The 19,040-nt window shown below is 50.8% G+C and overlaps 1 protein-coding gene across 2 annotated transcripts in view; it reads right to left on the bottom strand.

Annotated features, from left to right (window-relative positions):
• The window catches only part of ttn.1 (titin, tandem duplicate 1), a 168,373-nt gene that overhangs the window by 72,769 nt on the left and 76,564 nt on the right, over positions 1-19,040 (bottom strand). For both annotated transcript variants that reach the window (XM_084022712.1, XM_084022713.1), the window contains 43 exons: positions 18,738-19,004; positions 18,344-18,441; positions 18,097-18,265; positions 17,584-17,853; positions 17,160-17,426; positions 16,804-17,082; positions 16,261-16,669; positions 15,834-15,958; positions 15,482-15,748; positions 14,572-14,841; positions 14,188-14,487; positions 13,788-14,090; positions 13,517-13,704; positions 13,214-13,328; positions 12,750-13,037; positions 12,363-12,514; positions 12,008-12,155; positions 11,756-11,933; positions 11,547-11,668; positions 11,146-11,433; positions 10,745-11,041; positions 10,454-10,640; positions 9,649-9,764; positions 9,263-9,562; positions 8,785-9,084; positions 8,310-8,415; positions 7,899-8,095; positions 7,493-7,801; positions 7,126-7,404; positions 6,667-6,966; positions 6,235-6,537; positions 5,943-6,142; positions 5,671-5,854; positions 3,407-3,709; positions 2,972-3,271; positions 2,700-2,818; positions 2,444-2,621; positions 1,921-2,205; positions 1,230-1,523; positions 841-1,140; positions 568-749; positions 335-464; positions 56-246 (listed from right to left, as the gene is read on the bottom strand). In XM_084022712.1, coding sequence (XP_083878838.1) covers positions 56-246; positions 335-464; positions 568-749; positions 841-1,140; positions 1,230-1,523; positions 1,921-2,205; positions 2,444-2,621; positions 2,700-2,818; positions 2,972-3,271; positions 3,407-3,709; positions 5,671-5,854; positions 5,943-6,142; positions 6,235-6,537; positions 6,667-6,966; positions 7,126-7,404; positions 7,493-7,801; positions 7,899-8,095; positions 8,310-8,415; positions 8,785-9,084; positions 9,263-9,562; positions 9,649-9,764; positions 10,454-10,640; positions 10,745-11,041; positions 11,146-11,433; positions 11,547-11,668; positions 11,756-11,933; positions 12,008-12,155; positions 12,363-12,514; positions 12,750-13,037; positions 13,214-13,328; positions 13,517-13,704; positions 13,788-14,090; positions 14,188-14,487; positions 14,572-14,841; positions 15,482-15,748; positions 15,834-15,958; positions 16,261-16,669; positions 16,804-17,082; positions 17,160-17,426; positions 17,584-17,853; positions 18,097-18,265; positions 18,344-18,441; positions 18,738-19,004 — 9,863 coding nt within the window. The remainder of the gene's footprint in view (positions 1-55; positions 247-334; positions 465-567; positions 750-840; positions 1,141-1,229; positions 1,524-1,920; positions 2,206-2,443; positions 2,622-2,699; positions 2,819-2,971; positions 3,272-3,406; positions 3,710-5,670; positions 5,855-5,942; positions 6,143-6,234; positions 6,538-6,666; positions 6,967-7,125; positions 7,405-7,492; positions 7,802-7,898; positions 8,096-8,309; positions 8,416-8,784; positions 9,085-9,262; positions 9,563-9,648; positions 9,765-10,453; positions 10,641-10,744; positions 11,042-11,145; positions 11,434-11,546; positions 11,669-11,755; positions 11,934-12,007; positions 12,156-12,362; positions 12,515-12,749; positions 13,038-13,213; positions 13,329-13,516; positions 13,705-13,787; positions 14,091-14,187; positions 14,488-14,571; positions 14,842-15,481; positions 15,749-15,833; positions 15,959-16,260; positions 16,670-16,803; positions 17,083-17,159; positions 17,427-17,583; positions 17,854-18,096; positions 18,266-18,343; positions 18,442-18,737; positions 19,005-19,040) is intronic.

Here is a 19,040-nt window from a genome sequence, read left to right as displayed (position 1 = left end):
CAGGCGTAACCCATGAAAACTCTAAGGTGAGCCTTAATGAATAACAATGACCCACCCCGTATCTCCTGTCGATGAGGTTGATGGTTAGAACGTCAAAGTCCGACTTCTTCTTGCTGGCGTCTCTGCGCTCCACGATGTAGTTGGTGATCTCACTGCCGCCGTTGTCCTCCGGGGCGTCCCAGGTCAGGTAGCATGACTCTGCCTTGATGTCCGAGACCACGATGTTCATCGGAGGAAGAGGCCGGTCTGAAAATGCAGGGTTGGGTTCATGTAGGTTCCATATGAGGACATGATACCTGATTTTACTGCCAGCGGAAAACCACTCTGTTCTTACCGAAGACCTCCACCCGGATGACGTGTTCAGCTTTGCCGAAGCGGTTTTCAGCTACCAGCTTGTAGTTGCCCTTGTCCTGCCTGATGGTTTCAGGGATGGCGATCTTAGTCTTCAGAGTGGTCCGGGACACCTGAAGATCAGAACGTATTTATTTCTAAAGCTGTTGGTCAACAGGGCAAACGATTGATTCCACCAATCAGAAGTATTCTTTGGACCGATGAATCCGTTCTGACCTCCTCTGTCTCCATCGTCATCTTCTCTTCATCCGGCTTCTCGATCAGCACGTCATCCTTCATCCACTGGAGCGTCGGCATGGGAAGACCCTTCACCTCGGCTGGAATGTCGATGGCTGAGCCCTTCCTCACGTTGATGGCGTTGCTCTTGAAGAACTTCAGGATGGTGATAACTGGAGGAACTGTGGACAAACATCACGTCACTCTCACCTTTTTTGACACAGTTAAACATGTTTCTACTCAGCATTAAGATATCAAGAGTGAGCTTCGTACTTTCATCGTCTTGGATCTTGGCGGTGATTGGCTTGGAGGGATCTCCGTCCCCGACCTCATTCACGGCTTTGACCCGGAATTGGTACTCCTGGTTCTCCGACAGGTTCTCGAGGGTCCCGCAGCACTCAGTGAAGAGCTTGCGGTTTGCCACTTCGAACTCTGTGCCATCGGACCTCATCTTCTCCACGTAGTAGCCTCTGATTGGACTGCCCCCGTCGGATCGCGGTGGCTGCCAGGCCAAGGTGATGGTGCTCTGGCTTCTGTCGGTGTAGTGCAGCTTCTCTGGAGCGGATGGAGTAGCTGGAACCATGAGGAGGAGTTCGGTCAATGCCAGACAAAAGATATACTTTGATGCACAAATCTCATCCGGTGGTATTTTGTGGACTCACCTTTGGCATCCTCCGCCAGGATGGGTCCCAGGTCGGCTGGAGCTCCGTCTCCGTACTTGTTCCTGGCTACGACCCTGAAGTCGTACTCCTCGCCGGCCAGCAGGCCCTGAATGTCACACTTGCAGGACGCTATCTCAATGGGCTGGCGGAACAGTTTCATCTTGGCGTCCTTCCTCAGCACCTCATAGCCGATGATGTCACTGCCGCCATTATCCAAGGGGTCGGACCAGGTGAGGGTGATGTTTTTCTTGGTCACCAACACCGTCTTCAGGTCCACCACAGGACCGGGGACGTCTGCGGAAACCCAGACCACATGTTTTCTTTTATTGCTGCATCAAATCTCTCACTATACAAAAGTGTGTTTAATTATTTACTGACTTACGGCAATAACGTCACATGACATGTTAAAAATAAAAACAACACAGAAATGTGTTCAGAGTCTTCACATCTGTCGTCACGGCTCCAGTAAAGTAACAGAAGTGCACAGCGGCTAGTTAAATGACCCTAATATGAAAACGAGGTAGAATCTGTGATTCCAACTGAATAACAAACTGATTGGCATTCAAAGCAAACATTGTATTTGTACACTATGAAAGTAAAAAGACACTAAATTAAATATTGTGAGGCGGTTCATCCAACAGAAACCTGAGCCCTCATACGACCTCATGCCGTGGACTTTGACAACACTGACCCATGATGTCCACTCTGGTCTCGGCGGTCTTGGTGCCGCTGCTGTTGGTACCAGAGACCTGGTACTTCCCGTGGTCCGCCCTCACGGCCTTCCTGATCAACAGAACTGTGTTCTTGCCCTCCGTCTCCACGATCATTCGCTCCTTGTCGATTTCTGCGTCGTCTTTGGCCCACTTGACTTCGGGCTGAGGTCGGCCGCTCACCACGGCAGGAAGCCTCAGCGGCTCGCCAGCCTTGATCATGACGCCGTTCTTCACGGAGGAGTCGAAGTCCACTGCCGGAGTTACTGCAGGACACACAGCAAAACGAGTCAGATGTTTAACTTGTTTTTCAGACGTTATAAGGACAACTAAACCTTTAACCTGGAAGCTAACCTTAACCTTAACAAGGTGGGAAAGAAAAGTATCAACATGTTCAGGTGGAGAGAATCTACCTTCACTTTCAATAACCAGAGATCTTCATAAAAACAAACAAACCCATCAGAGATCAATCCTCCCCTCCCACTTCTCATAACGGGTTCGTACCTTGAGGCTCTTTGACGGTGACGGGTTCGGTCACACCAGGAGCTCCAGGGCCGGCGTCGTTGACGGCGATAACACGGATGTAATAATCGGCTCCCTCAGTCAGACCCGTCACGGTGTACGTCAGGTCTTTACACCTGAACTCTGTGCTGCGAGTCCACTCCTTCTCTCCGGCCAGAACCTGGGACAGGGAACTCACATTAACATCAAACACTCTTCAGCTGCTGGGACTCCAGAGTCCAGTCGGGTGACTGTTAACCTTCTCAAGGTGGTATCCCAGGATGTCTCCTCCACCGTTGTACAGCGGCGGCTTCCAGGCCACGATGACCGAGTCCTTCCCGGTGTCCACGATCCATGGAGTGGGGGGACCAGGAGGCACTGGGGGGGCGGGGCAGAGGTGAGCATAGCATCTCTAAGATCGTATCCTTAAATCACCATACTGAAGTCACGATACAATATTCTGATATTATTATTTTGTTTTGACTGTGATGAAGCTAGACTTTCTTCATCCTGACGGGACTATGAACTTACGGATGGCGTCCATGGCAACGGTGCGGTCGGTGGGCTCGCTGAAGGGCCCGGGTCCGGCCAGGTTCTCAGCACAGACTCTGAAGATATAGATGAGTCCCTCCATCAGGCCGGTGACCTTCACCTCCAGAGAGTTGAGGAGGGCGCGGTTGACCCGGGTCCAGTGTTTGCTGTTTACCTCCTTCCTCTCGATCCAGTAGCCCAGAATCGGGCTGCCGTTGTCCTTGGGCTCGTGCCAGGAGATGTGGGCGGAGCTCGCCGTCACCTCATGGACTCTGGGGGTGTTGGGAGCGTCGGGAGGATCTAAGGGGGATGAGAGAGGGGAGTGACTCAAAACTCATTTCATATAGAGTTAAAAGCTACATTTATGTCATGGGATTTCTATGTTGTGTAACTGCCAGATAATCTGATCTAAAGGGTTGGACCCTCTTGACTCACCAAACTGGTTCTTGGCGCTCATGGGTTCGGAGGTGCACGGCGGCCCGCAGCCGAACTTGTTCTCGGCGGTGGCTCTGAAGATGTACTCCTTCCCTTCGATGAGCTTGGTGATGGGGAAGCTGGTGCCCTTCAGGGTGGAGGTGATGGTGACCCAGTCGGCTGCGTCGTTCTTATTGTCCTTCTTCTCCAGGATGTAGTTCAGGATCTCGCTGCCTCCGTCGTCCACCGGAGGCTCCCAGTTACAGACCACCGAGGTGTTCCTGATCTCGTCAAAGGTGAAGTTGAGCGGAGCGCCGGGTTTGTCTGCGGAGGAACAGTGTTTGCATTTAATATTGGATGTAAATGTGTCCAAAGCATTTAAACAAACTACACATCATGAATAGTCATTAAAGTTTCATTTTTACAATTCAATAATTACACTCAACAAAAATATAAACGCAACACTTTTGTTTTTGCTCCCATTTTTCATGAGATGGACTTAAAGATCTAAAATTCATTCCAGATACACAATATTACCATTTCTCTCAAACATTGTTCACAAATCAGTCTAAATGTGTGATAGTGAGCACTTCTGCTTTGCTGAGATAATCCATCCCACCTCACAGGTGTGCCACATCAACATGCTGATCTGACATCATGATTAGTGCACAGGTGTGCCTTAGACTGTCCACAATAAAAGGCCACCCTGAAATGTGCATTTTTTTGCTTTATTGGGGGTCTGGGGACTCAGAACCAGTCAGTATCTGGTGTGACCACCATTTGCCTCATGCAGTGCAACACATCTTCTTCGCATAGAGTTTATCAGATTGTCAATTGTGGCCTGTGGAATGTTGGTCCACTCCTCTTCAATGGCTGTGCGAAGTTGCTGGATATTAGTGGGAACTGGTACACGCTGTCGTATACGCCGGTCAAGCACATCCCAAACATGCTCAATGGGTGACATGTCCGGTGAGTATGCTGGCCATGCAAGAACTGGGACATTTTCAGCTTCCAAGAATTGTGTACAGATCCTTGCAACATGGGGCCGTGCATTATCTTGCTGAAACATGAGGTGATGTTCATGGATGTATGGCACAACAATGGGCCTCAGGATCTCATCACGGTATCTCTGTGCATTCAAAATGCCATCAATAAAATGCACCTGTGTTCTTCGTCCATAACAGATGCCTGCCCATACCATAACCCCACCACCACCATGGGCCACTCGATCCACAACATTGACATCAGCAAAGCGCTCACCCACACGACGCCACACACACTGTCTGCCATCTGCCCTGAACAATGTAAACCGAGATTCATCCGTGAAGAGAACACCTCTCCAACGTGCCAGACGCCATCGAATGTGAGCATTTGCCCACTCAAGTCTGTTACGGCGACGAGCTGGAGTCAGGTCAAGACCCCGATGAGGACGACGAGCATGCAGTTGAGCTTCCCTGAGACGGTTTCTGACAGTTTGTGCAGAAATTGTTTGGTTATGCAAACCAATTGTTTCAGCAGCTGTCTGAGTGGCTGGTCTCAGACGATCTTGGAGGTGAACCTGCTGGATGTGGAGGTCCTGGGCTGGTGTGGTTACACGTGGTCTGCGGTTGTGAGGCCGGTTGGATGTACTGCCATATTCTCTGAAACGCCTTTGGAGACGGCTTATGGTGGAGAAATGAACATTCAATGCACGAGCAACAGATCTGGTTGACATTCCTGCTGTCAGCATGCCAATTGCACGCTCCCTCAATGCTTGTGGCATCTGTGGCATTTTGCTGTGAGACAAAACTGCACATTTCAGAGTGGCCTTTTATTGTGGGCAGTATAAGGTACACCTGTGCACTAATCATGATGTCAGATCAGCATCTTGATGTGGCACACCTGTGAGGTGGGATGGATTATCTCAGCAAAGCAGAAGTGCTCACTATCACACATTTAGACTGATTTGTGAACAATGTTTGAGAGAAATGGTAATATTGTGTATCTGGAATGAATTTTAGATCTTTAAGTCCATCTCATGAAAAATGGGAGCAAAAACAAAAGTGTTGCGTTTATATTTTTGTTGAGTGTAGTTACCTTGCTCTTCTACAAGGAATCATAGTCAGTTTGTGATTTACATTTGAATGAAAATATGTCAGCTTATTTTTCTGGAACTGCAGTTTTATTCAAAGATCGTTTTCTCTGTTAATTATTTCAGCAGTTGAACTTAAATTATCAACCTAAAATTGAATGTCACCTGACTGAACCAAAGAGCTCATGAGACCTGAAATAAAGGTCTGTCTCACCGAGGACGTTGACGACACAGCAGGCGCTGGCTACGCCATGAGTGTTCTCCACCCGGATGGTGAAGTCTCCGTGGTCCACTCTGACGGCATCACGGATCATGATGGCAGACTGACCCCTCTTGGTCTGGTCCAGACCCAGACGCTCACGCAGCGGAGTTATAAACTCCTCCTCCAGTTCAGGTTCCTGAAGGGTACAAAGGACATATATATTAACTCCATAAGAAATAAGTGGAGACACATCCAGACGTTCAGGACTCTCCAGGCTTCCAAACCTTGGTCTTCTTCTTCTTCTTCTTCTTGACCAGCGGGACCATCTTCTTGGTCGGCTCCTTGGTGACGTCCTCGTTGTTCCTCAGCCAGGTGACTTTGGGATACGGGGAGCCGGAGATGTAGGCGTCGATGCGGATCTCCTCACCCTTCTTGATGCACAGACCGGACTGAACGCGGGCGTGGAGGGTCACCTTTGGTTTTTCTGAAAATGGAAGAAGAGTTATGAAATGTTGTGACGTCTTATTTACAGTTTAGGTCAATAAAGGATTTCAACGTGATGGGAGTCTTTCGTACCGACGGGGTCTGCAGCCTTGATGAGCTGAGTGCTCCGGGAGGGCTCGCTGACTCCGGCGGCGTTCTCGGCCCGAACCCTGAACTGGTACTCCGTGTCCTCCGTCAGGCCTGTCACCACATAGGAAAAACCTGGGACCAGGCTCGGGGTGACCCTCTCGTAGCGGTCTCCATCCTTTTCCATCTTCTCCACGATGTAACCCTGGATGGGACAGCCGCCATCGTAGTCTGGAGCCTTCCAGGTGACTTTGATGGACTTGCATGTGGGGTCGTGAGCCTCCACCTGAATAGGTGGGTCAGGTTTCTCTGTGGATCATAAGACCACCAGGTTTAATAGAAGTATAAGTAGCAGGAATGTGCTTGTCGTCTATAAAGTATTGAATTCGTCTGTGAAGATGTACTGGAGCTACACCCTAATGTGAAAACAGGACTTACGTTTGACTTCCTCTATGATGACTGGGTTGCGTAGCTCAAGATATTGTCCAGCTCCGACCTTGTTGACTGCCTTCACCCTGAAGAAGTACTCGCAGTTGATGTAGAGGTCTTTGACGGTGCAGGTCTGGACATTCTCTCCCGACACAACGGGAACGTAGGTCTTCTTGGAGGCTTCGCGGCGCTCCAGGGTGTAGCTGATGATGGGGGTGCCGCCGTCGTCCTCCGGGGCTTCCCAGCTGATCTTGCAGGAGTTCTTGGTGACATCGCTGGAGGTGATGTCTTTACACTGACCAGGAAGACCTGCAGGGTTCAGGAAGGAAGCAAACGTGTGTCTGAGGAGGAGTCCTCCAGAAACGGTGCGAGTGGTAGGAAATCTCTGAAATGCTAAAACTTTATTAAATTCATTGGTGGGGGTCGGAGTGGTTTACAAAAACACATCTAGACTAGAGGCCATCGTACCGATGACTGTGACGTTGACGGCCCCGGTGGCGGCTCCCAGACTGTTCTCCAGGGTGATGGTGTAGGCACCAGCATCGGCACGTGTGCACTTGAGCAGCTCGAGGTGAGCGCTGTTCATCTCCACCGTCATGGAAAGCCGCTCGTCAGTCTTACACTCCACTGTGTCCTTCTGCCAAACCATCTTGGGGGTTGGGATCGCCCTGTAGGGGACGTTCAGGTGCAGTTTCTCACCTTCAACCACGACCACATCCTTGGCCTCCAAATCCATGGTAGGAGCACCTTGGGACCATAGGACAGGGTTATTGTTGAGGCTTAATTGTTAGATGTTATATGTCTTGACTTAAACTTAAACTCTGTTGATGCTTACAGTCGGGATCCTTGGTGAAGACCTTGTCAGAGATTTCAGACGGATCGCTAACGCCGATAGAGTTGATGGCACGGACCCTGATGACATACTTTTTCTCTGGTTTGATTCCATCATCAATCCTGAAAGTGAGGTCCTTGATGGGTCTGCTGTTGACCCGGAGCCATTTCAGCTCTGGACGGGCCTCGGCCACCTCCACGTGGTAGCCTGTGACAGGGCAGCCGCCGTCTTTGGCCGGAGGCTTCCAGGCGACGTTGATGTGCTCCCTGCTGGCGTCGGGGACGGTCACTTCCAGAGGAGGAGACGGAGCGCCTGGAGGGAAAGGTTCACATCGGAAAGGTTTCCAAATGATCTGCGTTCATGTGCAGAAACCAACAAATCCACATATGAACATGTGATGGTCTCTTACTGGTTGCATCCTCGATGGTGAGGACCTCGGTGGGCTCACTTGGGTCTCCCACGCCGGCCTCGTTCTCAGCCCGGACCTGGAACTGAACTTCTGAGCCTTCGTCCACTTCTGTCACCTTGAACTGAGTCTGTTTGTCTGGAGTCTTGCAGCATTTCAGCCAGCGAGTTCCCATCTTCTCTTTCTTCTCAATCACGTACCTGCAGAGCAGAATAATCTGGTTCACGACTTCTTCAGCTGTATTTGGCATCGCGAACAGTATTTAAGTTTTAAAGAAAGGTTCCCTTCAGCTCATGGAACTCTGGATGGTAAAATAGCTGTTGTTTCAGGGCCTTCTTACCACAACAGCTCTGGTGACATAATCTCTCCTCCTTGATGCTACCTCATAGCAAGCTCCACTTTAGTTAGCCTTACTTGGTTATAGGTCTTCCACCGTTGCTCTTGGGATCCTCCCATTTCAGCTCCACGTGTCTCTTGGTGACCTCCAGCACCGTCAGCGCGTAAGGAGGTCCAGGAGTCGCTGCAAAGAACACAACAAACATTATTTCTCTTCTTTTCAGGTTCTTCAGATGAACAAATGTCCTGCTAGCTCCGCCTCCAGTGGCGACCAACACATCATACACAAAAGGTGTGCCTGATCTCTGCTTGGTAAAGGTTGGTCTTGATGGTGGCGCCAAATGAATGCTGGAAGTGATTAGGGATCATCATTAAGGAGCAGGAATATCTACATTAATACCTTGCATCCTAAACTGCACACACACGTTTAACTGTTCAGCTGGTTGCTCAAGTTTTGATTTGGTGAATTAAAAGGGAGAAACCCATGCTGCCTACGTTCTAGAAGAATGTTCTAGAAGACAAATGAGAACCTCTGATGCTGATGAGAACTCACTGAACGTGTCTTTGGCGAGGACGGCGTCCTCCAGCTCACAGAACTCCCCCATGCCCACGGAATTCTCGGCGGCCACGCGGAACACGTACAGCGAGCCTTCGTTGAGAGGCGTCACCGTGTACTTCAGCTCCTTGACGGTGGTGTCGATGGACTGCCACGCCTTCCGCCTCACGTCCCTCTTCTCCACCACGTAGTTGGTGATGGGCGAGCCGCCGTCGGTGCTGGGAGCCTGCCACTTCAGGGTGGCGTTGATCTTGGTGATGTTGGCCACCTCCAGCCACTGAGGAGCAGAAGGAGGGTCTGGTGGGCAGAACAGGGAAGATGATGGTGAATGAAAGAGGATTGTGGATCTTTAGTAGTTTGAGTCCCTGATGATAGAACTCCATCCGTTACGGCCAAATATTATTCAGCAGCTTTGTAATATAATAATGATGAGACTCTGAGAAACGACCCCCCCAACTGCCACATGTACACCTACAAAGTCTCTCCTTGCAGACCACGGGGTCGCTGGGCTCGCTGGCTTCGCTCTCGCCGGCCTTGTTGACGGCCTTGACGCGGAACGAGTACTCCTGCTTCTCCATCAGGCCCTGCAGCTGGTGCTCAGTCTGTGGGACGTCCTCCGCGATGCGGATCCATTCCTCACTTCCGGTCTTCTGGAACTCGATGATGTAGCCTTCAATCTTTGCACCGCCATCGTGCTCTGGCCTGGTCCACGCCAGCAGGGCCATGGTCTTGCCAACGTCCCTGATGACAGGTTTACCAGGAGCCCAAGGAGGATCTGAAGAAGAGTGTGAGAGAATAATGACTCTCACTCCTACAGTTACTCTTATGATTTATAATACTGTGTGCCATGTGAGGATGTACCGATGGGATCTTTGATGAGGACTGGATCAGTCTCTACGCTGGGTTTTCCAGGTCCAGCCAGATTCTCAGCGAGAACACGGAAGCTGTACTTCTTCTTGGTGGGGAGTCCCTTCACCCTGCAGCCACATGAGAGCATTAGACAGACTGATAGAGAGGCATCTTTTCTTCAGTATAGTTGTCATGATGGCAGAACTGGGACTTTGATACGATACCCAGCTAAATATCCAGATACTGAAACAACACTACAACATATAGTTAACTTCATATAACCAGATTTCACATTTAACATCCTTGAATACTTTTATGAAAAACATCACCCCCTGCTGGCTCAGTACCAGTTCAGGTGGAGAGTGGTACTGCAGCAGGGAGACAGAAACAGCATTTAATTAATGTTTCTGTAAAACAGCGCCCCCCTGGCCCATCGGTGCCAGTTCAGGTGGAGAGCGGTACTGCAGCAGGGAGACAGAAACCTACTAAATGATAATAAATCAGATGAAGTTCTGTGAGAAGTTGATGAGGGGAAGCTGCTGAAAGCGGGAAGACCCCACAGCAAGGGTAGAATGCTCTGGTTGAGGTAAAGAGAACATCACTCTTTTCCTTTCAGTCCACTTCAGGGTCCTGAGAAACCCGGTAAAACCTGACTCCAACATGTGGTGAATTGTGTGTTGATGGATTACAGGAGACAAATCCAGAAAAGATGCTGAGTCTCATTTTATCAGAACATCTGGTTGCTAATGAGAGCGGCGTTGTTTTTCTGCGAGGTATCACAGTTGTCTTTCTCGTATCGGTCTCTGTGATTATCTACCTGAAGGTCGTGTCCTTGATGGGCAGTTTGTTGCATCTGATCCACTTGTCACTCTCTGGATCGAACTTCTCAATCCAGTATCCAGTGATGGGACTGCCGCCATCCTCATCTGGCTCGAACCAGGTCAGGGACACGGCGTCCTTGGTGATGTCAGAGGGAGTGACTCTGGTTGGAGAACCAGGTGGATCTGAAACAGACGGAACATGATGTGATTTATTTACAACGGTACATCAAGTCTTCAAAAGGAGATACTCTTGCTCGGTGGTGAGACACTAGTGGAAAGCATCTTACCGAAGGAATACTTGGCGATGATTGGAGCATGCTCTGCAGGTTCGCCGATGCCGTACTGGTTCTCAGCGCTGATCCTGAACACGTACTCCTTCAGAGCGGTGAGCTTGCTGGCCGTGAACGTGGTGTGTTTCACGGTGGCCGACAGCTTCACCCATTCTTCTTTGTCCAGCTGGCGACTCTCCACGATGTAGTTGGTGATGGGCGAGCCGCCGTCGTCCCGGGGCGGGTTCCACGCCATGACGCACGACTCGTTGGTGATGTCAGAGATGTCGAAGGCAGCTGGAGGGCCGGGTTTATCTGGGGAGGAGGAGATAGTTGGTTGGTTGGCCCATGTGGATGTTAGTGAGTAGTGTGCTACAGTTGGGGGACGGGTTATGTTTTAAATAAAGTCGCGTTTGTACCGAGAATGTTGACGTCGATGGTGGCGGTGGCGCGGCCACAGACGTTGACAGCCTCGATGATGTATGTGGAGGTGTCTCCTCTCGTGGTGTTGCCGATGGACAGCTTGGAGTGTCCCGGCTGGGTGTCAATGGTAATGCGATCATCTGGCCGCAAGACATGGTCAGCCTTGGTCCACTTCACCCGGGGATCGGGTTTTCCTTTGACGTCAGCTGGAAGCTCGATCTTGGTCCCGGCCCTGGCGGTCAAACCAGCCAGCAGCTTCACATCCAGCTGGATCTCTGGAGGTTCTGTGGGACGGTTCAAAGAGAGAGGATGAAAAAAACACATCCTATGTAGAGAACTACAAACAAGTCCCATTCTCCTTCCTCCCAGTCCCATTAGGGACCAGGTGCTGGCCTACCTCTGGCATCAACAGCCTGGATCTCATCGGTGGCCCTGCAGGGTCTGCTGGCTCCCAGCTTGTTGAAGGCTCTCACTCTGTAGGCGTACCACTGGCCCTCGATCAAGCCGGTAACCTGGAACCTGTGAGCACAGATGTGTTTGACTGTCCCAAAATACACAACATGGTCCAAGACACGATCATCTGTCTGACAGACTCTGAAGTCTTACTTTAGGTCAGGGATGGGTTCTCCGCAGGGTTCCCACTTGTCTGTCCCACGCTGACACTTGTCCACCACGTAGCCTTTGATTGGGGCGCCGCCATCATACTTTGGAGGTTCCCACAACAGGAAGATAGTCTTGCCACTCTTATCACGCCACTTCAGGTGCTCAGGAGGATCCGGTATAGCTGGTAAGAAGACAACATGTGGATGAGCTGGTTGTTTGCTGCACTGCTGTCAGACTCACAGAATCCAAACTCACTGGCAGGAGAGGAGACATTGACGGGCTCGTCGATGTATGCTGGCTCTCCTGGTCCACACTTGTTGCAGGCGGTGACGCTGAACAGATACTCCTTCCCTTCAACCACGTCGGTGACTGTGTGCTCCAGGTCCAGGATGCCGCCGGCCACCTGGAACAAACGCCATCAACAATGTGATTAATAACAAAGAAGTAGACTCATTAACACTTCTGTACTTTTTGTGGCCTCAAACTGAATTTTAACTTGATTCCTGCTTGGACTTGTTGAAGTCACAAGGAACATCTCTGATCTTTAGGAGTAAGACGCTGCATTTAAAAGAGGCTGATGAAGCCGGATCATGAAAACTCCCAGGTCTACCTTGGCCCAGGTCTTGCGAGACACTTCTCTCTTCTCGATCTGGAAGTGGGTTACCGGACTTCCTCCGTCGTGGTCTGGACCCTCCCACATCAGATGGACGTGGTGTCGGGAGACCTCGGCCACCTTGAAGTCCTTAGGAGCACTGGGGCATGCTGGGAGAATGTGAAAGTCAAGTGAAAAGTAGCCCCAAAAAACACCTTCGATCCGTTTCCTAAACTGCAGATTTTCAGGGCTGTAGATGGCTGGAGGTTTTACCCAGGATGCATTGGGTGTGGTCAACCATACCAGGGCAATTAAGAGTTTCACACACCATCACTTTTAACGTATTCTGCACTCACACTTCGTATTATTATGAAATCTTTTAAGTTGAAGAGAGATTGTTGTTACCGATGACGTTGACGTCGATCTCTCCGGAGACGGACGAGACGTCGTTCTCCAGGTGCAGCGTGTAGGTGCCTTTGTCTGGACGGACGCTTGGTGAGACCATCAGCTCTGTGTACGTGGGCTTGGTCACCATGGAGACGCGCTCGTCTGCGGTGCTCAGCTCCTTCTCTTCGAAGGTCCACTTGGCTGTGGGGGTCGGGTATCCAGTGATGGGGACTCGGATGGTGAGATGCTGAGGGACGATCACCTCCAGGCCGTTTCTGAAGCCACTCAGGTCAAAGGTCGGACCCACTGCAGGAAAAAGAAAAACTTTTAGCATCATTGAGTTTCACAAAAAGAGGTGGGTTGAGTTATTCTGCTATCTAGTGGATTCCTTCACTCAGGCTGATAAACATTATTGTAGATTCCATCAAGATTCAAAACACATGTAAATGTAGACTCTTATTGCTTGGCTGCTTGGTTCGTACCATGAGGGTCGTCGGCCAGAAGTGGTCCGAGCTGCTCAGCTGGATCGGAGACGCCGGCGGCGTTCTCAGCACAAACCCTGTAGAGGTACTTCTTACCGGGTTTCAGACCAGAAACCTGAAGACAACAACACAATGAAACCAGTCATGAACCAGAGAATCCTCTCAGCTGGATATAAAAAAGTGGAAGGTCGGAAAACCAAACAAACTGTGGAAGATTAAATCTGGGAAGAGAATGTAACAGGAAATGTGAGTAAATGATCCGATTAGAAGATTGAGACGGTAAAAGAGAGTGTAGCTCCGAACCCTGTAGGAGAGATCCGGACACAGTCTGGCGTTGCAGCGGAGCCACTTGTCAGAGCCGTCGTCACATTTCTGAATGATGTATCCGGTGATCATGCTGCCGCCGTTGCTGGCGGGCGTCTCCCACGTCAGTGTGACTGCCGTCTTGATTTGGTCGCTGAAGTTCAGGTTCAGAGGTGGGCTTGGCCTCTCTGCAGGGTAACACAAAGCACCAAAGAAGTGAGACGTCTGCTTTTTAAACAAACCATCATTCAAAGTGCTGCTTGAAACTCACCGATGGGGTCCATGATCTTGACCGGCTTGGTAGCGGCACTGGGCCTGCCGATGCCGGCCTTGTTTTCGGCGCGGACTCGGAAGATGTACTCCTTGTTCTCCACTACATCGTTCAGCGTGGCTGTGCGGTCGTTGGCACCGCAGACCATGGCTGCCTCCCACTTTACAGAAGTCCTGTCGCGGAGTTCGATCACATAGGCGGTGATCTCAGAGCCGCCATCAGACTTGGGAGGCTCCCAGGTGAGGGTGGCACCAAACCGGTTCACCACGCTGACGGCGACGTTCTCAGGAGCGTCTGGAATGTCTGATGGCCGGAAACAAAGGCAGGAAGGTGATTGGATGAAAGTGAGGAGGCGGTCCCTGAATGTGAATGAAAGTGACGACTGTTGGGCGTTTCTTACCAAACTTGTTCTTGGCCTGGACGGCGTCCTCGGTGGCGACGGTGGGTCCGCTGCCGACTCTGTTTCGGGCACAGACTCTCAACAGGTACATGGAGTCCTTCTGGAGGCCACTGACACAGTACTCTGGTGTATCAGCGCGGTCTGTGGCCAGCGTCCAGGTCTTACGCTTCACGTCACGTCTCTCCACCACGTAGGCGATGATCTTGCTTCCTCCATCGCTCTCAGGCTCCTCCCAGGCCAAGCTGACCTCGCCATCGGTGGTGTCCACCACTCTCAGGTTCTTGATGGGTCCGGGAACGTCTGGAAACAACCACCATGACACATGACAAAAAGGTTCTGACACTCAGGCGAGGTATTTTTCCAATCACGGTTGATGATTCTCACCAATCACATCCAGGTTGATGAAGGCCTCTCCTTCGCCATGCTTGTTCCTGATCACCACTTTGTACCGGCCCCGGTCCTCCTTGCTGGGACTCTTCAGGCGGAACTCGGTCTTGTCGGCGGAAGTGTCGATGTTCTGGACGGGCAGAATGGCACCCTCATGGAACCACTCGGCGTCGGCGCGAGGATAGGCGTCGTAAGGCACGGTCATGACGAAGGGCTTACCGGCATCCGTCACCAGGTTCTGGTCTGTGGTTTTGATCTTTGGGACCGCTGCAAAGATGAAAGAGGTCAACCAGTTACCGACCAGACGATAATCAGCCTGTAAAGGTTTCTTTATCTGGGAGTCATCCTTAAAACCACCTCACTCCGTTTTCACGTAGAATCTGAGGTTGACGATTGATTTGATTTGCTCGTAGGTAAGAACAGAAGCTCCACAGTCCAGAAGACACGTCGGAGTCTTGACAGAGTTTCTGTAAACTGTTTATTACGTTTTATTCAATTCTGTATAACAATAATATCATTTGTAATATTTAAATAATACTTTACAATACTTACACTGGAAAAGCTTCCAGTGACAGAATCCTCAACAGCAGGGGTGTCTAGTCTACCTCACCTGATCCAACTCATCAAGGTCTTGATTGAAGACCATGTTAGTTAATTAGTTAGATCAGGTGTCTGAGTGCTGGGCTTAAACACAAACCTGCACCCACACCGGCCCTTTTTGGATAAGATTAGACACCCCTGCTCTCTAGTTTGTTTTCTAAAGACGGACAGTCGGAAGAACATTCCTTCTGAGTAACTACTATGATCACTAATGTTTCCATGAACACAACGCGGCCCACGTCTCTGATATTATCAGTGAAATGATGACGTCTTCTGAGTGGATCACATGAGGAAGTGTTGGACCCACCTGCCAGCTCCAGCTTGGCTCTGGCGTCCTTGTCTTTGGCCACGATCCTGTACTCTCCCTGGTCTCTGGGCCGGATCTCACAGACCTGCAGTCTGTGGATTTTACCCTCGCTGATCATCTGGTACTTGTCTCCCTGGACGATGATCATGTTGTTCCTCATCCACTTCACCTCCACTCGGTCCTTGTTGAGCTCCACCTCGAACACAATGTCCGAGCCTGGAGGTTCGAAGGCGTCCTGAGGAGGTCTGACGATCTCCACCGGGGTCTCTGCAGGACAGAAGGACATATGAGGCCTGGAGACAGAAACGTTCAGCTCGGTGGAGGAGAGGATGAGGAGGTTTTACTAGTTTACCTTCAACAAAGAGTCTGGCTCTGGTCCTCCTCTCATCAACACCACAGGCGTATTCACATTCATCATCCGGTCTGCAGACCTTGATGATCAGCCTGCATGTTTTGCCCTCTTTTTCCATGCCATATCTGCAAAAACACAACACAAAGGTTATCTACATAAAAACCAGAGGAAAGGCCCCTGCTGGTCGTAATGATGGGTACAGGTGTGGTTACAGGTGTACTTGGTGCAGGTGTGCTTGGTGCAGGTGTGCTTGGTGCAGGTGTACTTGGTGCAGGTGTGGTTACAGGTGTACTTGGCGCAGGTGTGGTTACAGGTGTACTTGGTGCAGGTGTGGTTACAGGTGTACTTGGTGCAGGTGTGGTTACAGGTGTAGTTGGTGCAGGTGTAGCTGGTAAAACACAGAGTGGTCTGCCTGCAGGAGGTTTACCTCGGTCCTTCTCTGATCTCACGTCCGTTCCTGAACCACTTCACTGCCGCCTTCTCTTTGCTCAGCTTGCAAACGAACTCGGCGTCCTCGAACTCCGTGATGGTCTGGTCTTTGAGTTGAGCCGTGAAGTCCGTCGGCGCCTCGCTGATGATGAGTTCAGCCGCACATTTGTCGTCCCCGACAACGGCGGTGTACTCGCCCTCGTCGTCCATCACGCAGTCCTTGACGGTCAGCGTGTGTTTGAGGCCATCGACTCTGTAGACGATGCGTTTGCTGAGCGTCACTTCCTGTCCGGCCTTCATCCAGCGCACCGTCACCTCGGGGCGGTTCACCTTACAGCTGAAGCTGACGGTCTTCTTCTCCTGCGTCTCCACGTCCTCGATGGGATCCAGGAACCGCAGCTTCTCCTCTGTGGAGTCACATGGTGAGAACACGGCCAATCAGTTTACAGGACAGAAACATAAAACATCCAGATGCTGAAGCCAAGCCTGAATGCATCACGTAAACACGGAATCCTTCCGTCTCCTCCATCCTGGTACTTACCAGCCACTTTGGCGCTGGCGGTGCTCTTGGCGTGCTCTGCTCTCTGATTGGTCAGGCTGATGGTGTAGCTGTCCTCATCCGTCTTCTGGGCATCTCGGATCCTCAGAGAGAAGACGTTGTCCCTCTGACCCATCATGTACTTGCTGCTCTCGAATATCGTCTCCTCGTTCTTCATCCACTTGGCCTTCGCTCCCTCCGTGTTCGTCTCGCAGTTGAACACAATCTCACCTCCTTCCTTCACTTGCGTGTCTTTAATCGGCGTGATGATCCTCAATTTCTCTGAAAGAAAACAGTGAATGATTAAAGTTGAAGCTTCGCTTTGAAACCACCAACGGGAGGGGGACGACGAGTCTCACCGATCACAAACAGGTCGGCGGACGCTTTAACGTCGCCAATGTGAGCGCCGTAGCCTCCCTCATCCTTCAGCTCGCAGCTTTTCACAATAAGAGCTCTCCTCTTTCCTTCTCTGACGATGCTGTACTTGTCCCCAGCTTCAACCTCCTTTTCCCCTCTGAACCATTTGACCTCATAGGTCTCTTTGGAGACGGAGCAGGTGAACTCGGCCTTCTCACCCTCCACCACTTCCTGGTTCTGAGGACGGGCGATGAACTCTGCTGCCAGCTCTGGAGGGAAACCGAAGAAGAGGACCAAGTGTTAAAACGGAGACATGAAATACATCTGAATCATCCTCCTCTTCTCTGTCTCTCTGAGAGTCCATGGTTAGCTTAGCTTAGCTAACCAACTTGGTGATCGAACAAGAAACCCATCGCAAGTTCTCACCGTTGAGTTTGAGCATGGCCGACGTCTTGACGCTGGGACTCAGCCTGCAGTTGTACTCGCCGGCGTCCTCCATCCTCAGGTCCTGGAGGATAAGGATCCTCTTGCGTCCGTCGGTGATCTGGTCGTAGCGGCCGCCCTCCGGGAGCTCCTCGTCTCCTCTGTACCACATGACGTCGGCGCCGGCCTTCGACACCTCGCAGATCATCTTCACGCTATCCGTCTCCGTCCCCTCCACGTTGGACAGGTTCTTGGTGAACCTGGCTGCCTCCTCTGGGACCAGGGACCAGAGACCAGAGCATCAACCACAGATAACATAGCTTTCTGATTCCTGTTCAATTCATTCTTGTTGTTGCTCTTTAATATGAATATATAGTATTTATGAGTGTGTAATATCTTCTCCTGTAGGTAAAATAATGAATAATAAATAATAGATGAAATGTGTTTGTGTTGACATTAATACGATGCTCTGAGAGCAGCGGTGAACAAAGCGGTGATATAAGTAACGGTCCTGACCGATGACGGTGAGCAGGCCCGACGTCTTGGAGGTTCTGGCGTCACATTCATACTCGGCCTCGTCATCGAACACCGACTTGTGGACGATCAGGATCCTCTGGACCCCCTTGGACATGATCTCGTACTTCTTTCCTTTCCGGATTTCGCTGCCGTCTTTGAACCAGCGAACCTGAACCACAACATGAGTCACGTTTCAGCGTCTTAAAGAGACAGCAGCGCTGGCTGCTCATTGGTCAGCAGGTCTCACCTTGGCCGACTCGCGGGACACTTCACATTCAAACTTGGCGGATTCTTTCTCTTTGACCTCGACGTCCTGTAGTGGCTTTGTGATCTCCACGTGAGGAGCTGAGGACACAAACACACACTTCAACACACCAACACACACTTCAACACGCCGTCATGGCGACTGTACGGAGGCCCAGCACGCCATTGACACGTGAAAGGGAGGAATCTTACAAAATAACAGCCTTTGGGAACATCTCCAATGATGACGTCATAACTTCAAACATGATTTCCTACTTTTACACAGTAACTCAGAACTTCTAAAAGGAACCTTATTATCAAGTCAAAAATGAGTGCAGAATGAATGTTTTCAACCACTTTCCAGTGGATGAAGCTGATCCTGATATCGTGTGACTCACGTGTGACCTCCAGGAAACAGGAAGTCTTGAAGTCTTTGGTGTCACATGTGTACATCTTGGCGTCGTCTGGAGAGCAGGCGTGGATGACCAGCGCCCTCTTGCGTCCGTCGGTGATGACGTCGTACTTCTTGGTCTTCCTGACTTCCTGTCCCTCCCTGAACCATCGCACTTCCGCGTTCTCTCTGGAAACTTCACACTCGAGGGTGGCGGCGGCCTCCTCCTCCACCGTCTGGTCCTCCAGAGGCTTCGTGAACTCCACCGGCGGCTCTGAACACACAAACACAGCCGTCACACACTCTGACC

This window comes from Eutrigla gurnardus, assembly GCF_963514095.1.
Source record: "Eutrigla gurnardus genome assembly, chromosome: 12".
Lineage (NCBI taxonomy): Eukaryota > Metazoa > Chordata > Actinopteri > Perciformes > Triglidae > Eutrigla > Eutrigla gurnardus.
Note: the sequence above shows the minus strand (reverse complement) of the source record. Positions and strands in the feature narration are given on the sequence as shown.